At 38.4% G+C, this 6152-nt stretch overlaps 1 protein-coding gene across 1 annotated transcript; it reads right to left on the minus strand.

Moving 5' to 3' along the window:
- LOC109709546 lies at positions 1715–5926 on the minus strand. Its single transcript, XM_020231832.1, has 2 exons — positions 5739–5926; positions 1715–4816 (listed from the first exon to the last, which is right to left on the minus strand). Exons 1-2 carry the CDS (start codon positions 5916–5918, stop codon positions 4673–4675), a joined length of 324 nt encoding a protein of 107 aa, XP_020087421.1. The 5' UTR covers positions 5919–5926; the 3' UTR covers positions 1715–4672.

Below are 6152 nucleotides of genomic sequence, written 5' to 3' on the forward strand. Positions count from 1 at the left end.
TAATGCGACATTTTGGTGATTGTCACGTTGTCGACCACAATTTTGAGGACCAAAATATGTGATTTAACAATACTTGAATGAAAATGAGAGATCAATGTACATGAAAGCTAAAGTTTTAGGTGCAGAGATTCTAGCTTGCTTATACAGCAGCTAATTCAACTTCAGGATTGTGGGATGATGATGAAACTTTAACCTAAAAGTGCTTCTACAAGTAGATTTTTTTTGTTTTTGTCATCTTCTTCACCTATGCTAGTTACACTATACTAGCAAATGCCTAAAGAAGATGATGAAATAAGGGATCAAGAGGAGGTGTAATTTGTTGGATCGTTGACACTAACTATTAATCTTAAAAGTTTGAACTGTTATAAATATATAACCGATTCACTTAAAGAGGACAGACACAACGTTCATGGTCTCGATTGTAATTCGGCCAAACCGGCCTCGCCCCACTTCGAACATAACTCGGACCAACCTAGCCTCACGGCCATTTCGAACATGACTCGACCCAACCTGACCTTCCGTCACAAGGCAAGATGCTAAGCCATTTAAGCCAACAATCTTCTCTCCAGTATTTACACAAATTCGCAATATATGGGAATTGAACCCATGATCTCTAGCTTTGATACCACTTATCGGATCGTTGGCGCAAACTATTAACTTCAAAAGCTTCAGCTGCTAGAAATACACAACTAACTCAATTAAAGCGTACAGACACAATACCCATAAATCTGGATTGTGGCTCGGCCAAACCGGCCTCACACCATTACGAATATGACTTGGTCCAATCCGGCCTCGCGCCATTTCGAATGTAACTCGGCTCAACCTGGCCGGCCTCTTGCTACAGAGTAGGATGCTGGCTCATTTGAGCCAGCATAAATTTTGGCTCAACTTCGGGCCAAAATTGGTATATCTTTGAGAGCAATTAATATGCCAGTACCTCTGATCGTAGGTTCAGTCCAAGAAAATTTCTGCAAATTTATCAGTCAATTTTGTCCGCAAAAGGAGGAATGAGGTGCATTTCACGGATTCACGGATAAATAGTTCCATCTGGAATAAAGATTAAAAGCTTGCAAAAATGTTATGGAGGAGGACGACGACGACAGCGGCGACGACGCGACCCGCAAGTCCACCGCGAGCGCCCTTTTTTTTTGCCGAATTATTCGTGAATCGTGAATAATTCACGAATAATTATTTTTTTCCAAAAAAATATCCCTTATTCGGCCGTTTAATTCGTTTTCTAAAAAATTCGCGAATAATTCACGAATTAACTAACTAGGGTCTAAACTTACAAAAGTGTTGTAATTAATTCCCACAATCTTATTTAATTAGAAAAGTGATTCGAAGCATCGACAGTTACAATACTAATACATCACTTTTATATTAACGATACATCAATATTCACCCAACCCACCTTATAGTTTGAGGACCAAATGTGCAATTTATCCGCGACACTATTAGAGCAAATAGTGTTTAGATCCGATGTTTGAAGAGTGGATATGATTAATTAGGTTAAAGGAATTAGCTTGTTGGGATGTGAAAGGAGGTGGCTATTCTGAATCACATGTGCATGGTTTTACTTGAAATAAAAACCAAGAAATGTTGATGTGACTCAACTAGAGCCAAAGCTACACATAAAATCGGTCCCAACTTCCAACACAAAAGTCATCTTCTTCAGTTTATTTGGGTCTTGGGATGAAGTTAAAGCTCTCTTCAGACAAAATTTCCATATGGAGGAAGGACAACTTTATGAATGAAAGGAATGGCTTCTGGTCAAATCCCCTGTTATAAGAATTATGATCTACAAGATATAGACCATGCAATAACAATTGCCTAAAGAAAAAGAGCACTTTTTATTTTCCAAAATGCATTATACAGGGAAGTGGAACCAATCAGCCAATGTGGGTTAATTTTCAGCAGATTGAAATGATAAAACAGAAAGCCAGAGAAGCTCCAGTGTTTCAACATGCTCAATAGAAAAGCACTTTCGCAGAAAGTGTTTTTTTTTTTTTTTTGGTTTTCTGAGGGAAAGGTAGCATATTATCTGATTCATTCTGTAAGGTCGATGAACTTAGCAACTGAAGCGAAGCAATAACGAGGCCTTAGACGAGAACAAAACAGTCGTGTCGAACATTTGAAACTAGGATTCTAAAAGGTTCTGTAATTCGTTCACGTCCTGCGGGACTGACTTTTCACTGTGTTGGAAGATGTTAGTTCCAGCTTCCCCTCGTCCTTTGGGTTTGCTTTCCGTCGTGCATTATCCTAACTAGTCCGGACTTGCAGTATCCGCAGTAGGTGAATAGGTGGTCGACAGTCTCCAGTTCTTCGTGGAGACATAATGCAGAAGATTGTTCGCCCACCCTATCCCTCTTCACCAGGTTATCCATTGTCAGAACTCTTTTCCTTAGGATCAGCAAGATTGTTCTCAGAAGTTCGATAAGTAGTTCTCGAAATGTTGCGCTCGTGAGTTCTCTAGCGAAAGTGCTTGCATTGCAGATAAGTATATGGAAGGGGAAGAATATACTTCTGAGAACTTGAATTCAGACTCTTCCGAGCGAAAGCCGAGTTCTCGGAAGTTCATTGTTTCGAAACTTTCAATACTTCAGCTTTCAGATTGCTCGAACCGAACAGATGAAATCTAGTTACATCTTACATCTGACCAAATGCCCGAACGGAAATGTACATACGGTTCTGACCAAAAGACTGGGAAGTTTTCTGAATGCCACAACAGCGGAGAAATTTGCGTGAAATGCATGAGGGGAAGACTCACCAGAACCATTTTCTAAGATATTATGTAGCTACACATTTTATTGACTTCGACTACTCGAAGAACCGATGCACATCTGACAGAAAAATCGTCATTGCTCCAAGTCCAAATCAAAACTTTATGCGCAGTTTAATGATAGTCCGATCCGGAAAGTTGTTTTACTTCATGATCTTGCTTCTCACCTTAACTGGATGTCTCTATCCATTCCCATATATGCTCAGCCACTGTTAAGGAGCATTGAATATAGCAGGCCATGATAGCATTCCACAACATTAAAACCTCTGCTAGAGCTCCCAAAATGTATTCAAGTCCAGCAGATTCATCTCCGCAGTCCACGTACATTTCGCCATGTGCAGTTCACAACGCTGAGTCGATATTGAATCAATTTGCCGCATCCACCCCGACGAGAGACCATTACATGCGAATTAGGCGTGGTTCGATTCTGTAACATCTGTCGAAAAAGATCACAAGCTTCATAGGACATTTTGTTCCAGATAAGTCCCACGATAATCGGAGTGATCCATTTTCTGAAAAATTGTCATTGCTTCACAAAGTTCAAATTTTCGGCGACTGCGCGACTGCAACACAGCGGGCGAGCAGCGTCACATAATCGGAAGCAATGCGTTTCCTTCAGTGATCAGCATCGAATCAACGACATTGTGGGCATATTTGAATTGAAGCTCCAATAGAACCCAATCAAGGATGTTCCAACACGAGGTTGCGACTACGCAAACCTGCATATGAAACAATAGCAATGAATCTCTTGCCCTAATCTGCACCCTAACAACTCGCCATAAGCCGAAAGGAGACACACCAGCGTCGCGGAATTCACCACCAATCCTTCCTCATGTTTCATTCTATAAAACAACAAAACATTATCATCATAACTCCTAATTCCCAACGCAACCCCGAAAACATGGCATTCCAAAACAACAAATCTCTTTTAGACATTTCATCAAGCACCTTGCGGGCATCAGAGACTACATTTGATGTGGAGGTCGACAGGAGTGAGGTGGGCCTAACTGTAAGAAGGAAAATGGCTGAAGATTTGAAATTATGCAGACACAACATCTACCGGTCACGATTATAATGCAGACACAATCGGCTATCGCCAAATAACAGAGTGATCATTTTTTAGCAGACGCTAATTATGCAGACACAATCGATTATCTCACAAATTATGCAGACACAACGTCTACCGATCACAATTATAATTTGACCCAATCGGCTATCGCCAAATAACAGAGTGGTCATTTTTTAGCGTTAATTATTGTATAAAAAAAGGAAGTGTCTAAAAAGTATCAATCTTAAACATTAAAAAGAAAATATTATCCACAAATTACTATATTAAAATATATAAATTGATCATTGTTAAGGCTTAAATTTACAATCTTCTTCATCTCTGTAATGAGACTCAAAACTCAAGACCTTCTATTCTAACACCATATTAAACTATACAATATCAGCTACTTTCCGATAATTATGTAACAAGCCACTAAAAAACCACTACCAACTTATTAAAGCTAACAAATTACTCCACGAAGACTCTTGTCGAGCTAAAACAATATCACAATTTTAACTTAGTAACGAACATAATAATAGAAAAATAGTAATTACCAACTTACGCACCGTTTATAAAACGAAAATTTTAATTTTATATGGTACCAGAGCAGCAAAAGCATGAAGTACTTAAATAACATGCAAAACATCGTTTTCTAACCGCGTAAAATATTAATGCACCCATCAAAAACTAAGGTAGAGTTCTTATTTTCTCCAAGCATTTTAAGAAAGGAACAAAGCCAAAATCACCACAAGCCAAAGTTTAAACTAAAACAAAAAACCCCACATATTACATTAAAAAAAAAAAAAGAGAGGTAAAAAAAACACTTGGTCCAAGCTCTCTTTTGACTACTCTTTGGTTTTGAGGTCTCCATTGACGCAGGACTTAACCAATCTCTTGAGACCTTTCCCATGCCTCCTCTTCTCCCCACTCCTTGGCCTCTTCTCAATAGTGTCTCCCTCCCTCTTCCCCAACACTATCTCTTCCTCCAACTGCTAATTACAAAACAAATAAAATTAAATTATGTTACAGGTCTCTCGATCATAGTGTTGATTTTATATATTACTTAGGTAGTTGCGAGTATATAATTTTTGTCTATAGAGTGCTCTTAATATCTATAATTTGATAGAATAATATATTTTACTTACGAAATAACTATTATTCTGAAATAAATGATTTAAAAGCTCAATACGTTTATTTTCCATTCAGGATAATTGAATTATAATTATTTTTTTTCAGATACGACGCGTGCATACTTCTACTAGAGTAAATAAAAAGTATACGGATATAAAGTACAATGACAAATAAAAATCTTCCTACTTTATTTAGTATCACTACTAAATAAATATCCAAATAACCTACATATAATTTTACTCTTGGAGGCCGTTTTGTTCAAAATTTATAATATTTTAAAAATATTGCATATTTTATTTGTTACTAAGCCACTTATTAGGTTGGAAAGTTATTAGAAACTAGTATATTTTTATTAAAAAACTATTAATAATTCTTATCAAATAGAAAAGTAATAATACTTTTTAATCTATGACAATCTAGCATTCTTATATGTCATCTAAGATCTAAGAATACAAAATAATTTCACTAAATTTCACTTTGAGCTAAATGGTAATAATTTAAATATTTTTAATAAAAAATATAGAGGATTCCTATTTCACTTTTCCACTAATATAATTCTAATAAAATATGAAAATAAGAGGATCTTCTAGTCCATAATAACCTAATATTTCTACCGCCTAAGATATACATACAATAATAATTTCATAATTTCACTAACACCTTTTATAGCTAAACAAGATAAATGATAATAATTTAAATATTTTCAACAAAAAATATATAAATTTATTCGAAATATTACAAACCGTGAACGAAAACTGGCCCTCGACGTTTAAAGCTCACCTTGAGAATCCGGACCTCAAGGCGGTCGATGCGGTCGATGAGGTTGCCCTTCTCCCGCGCCTCCGCGACCACGTCGTCGATGGGCCTGCACTGCCGCCGCTGCCGCGCGAGGCTCGCTGGCGACGAGCTCAGCGATGAGGAGTTGCCGCCATCTCCGCGGCCGCCGCCGTCGCTCGTCATCGTTCCGCTCGACGNTATATTATTTATTTATTTACTAATTTAACTCCACAAAACCCTCCTCCTTCTCCGCCTCCTCCTCCATGCGCGGCGACCCCGACCCCCCTCCGCCGCCGCCGCCGCCGCTGCGGCTTCCCCGCATCTCCTCCAAGTAGCCCAGCATTATGTCCAACCGATCCACCCGAGCCAATATGCTCGGTGGCTCACCCCCCACAGAAGCCATTTTTATCAGAGTGT

Source organism: Ananas comosus, linkage group 1 (genome assembly GCF_001540865.1).
Source record: "Ananas comosus cultivar F153 linkage group 1, ASM154086v1, whole genome shotgun sequence".
NCBI lineage: Eukaryota > Viridiplantae > Streptophyta > Magnoliopsida > Poales > Bromeliaceae > Ananas > Ananas comosus.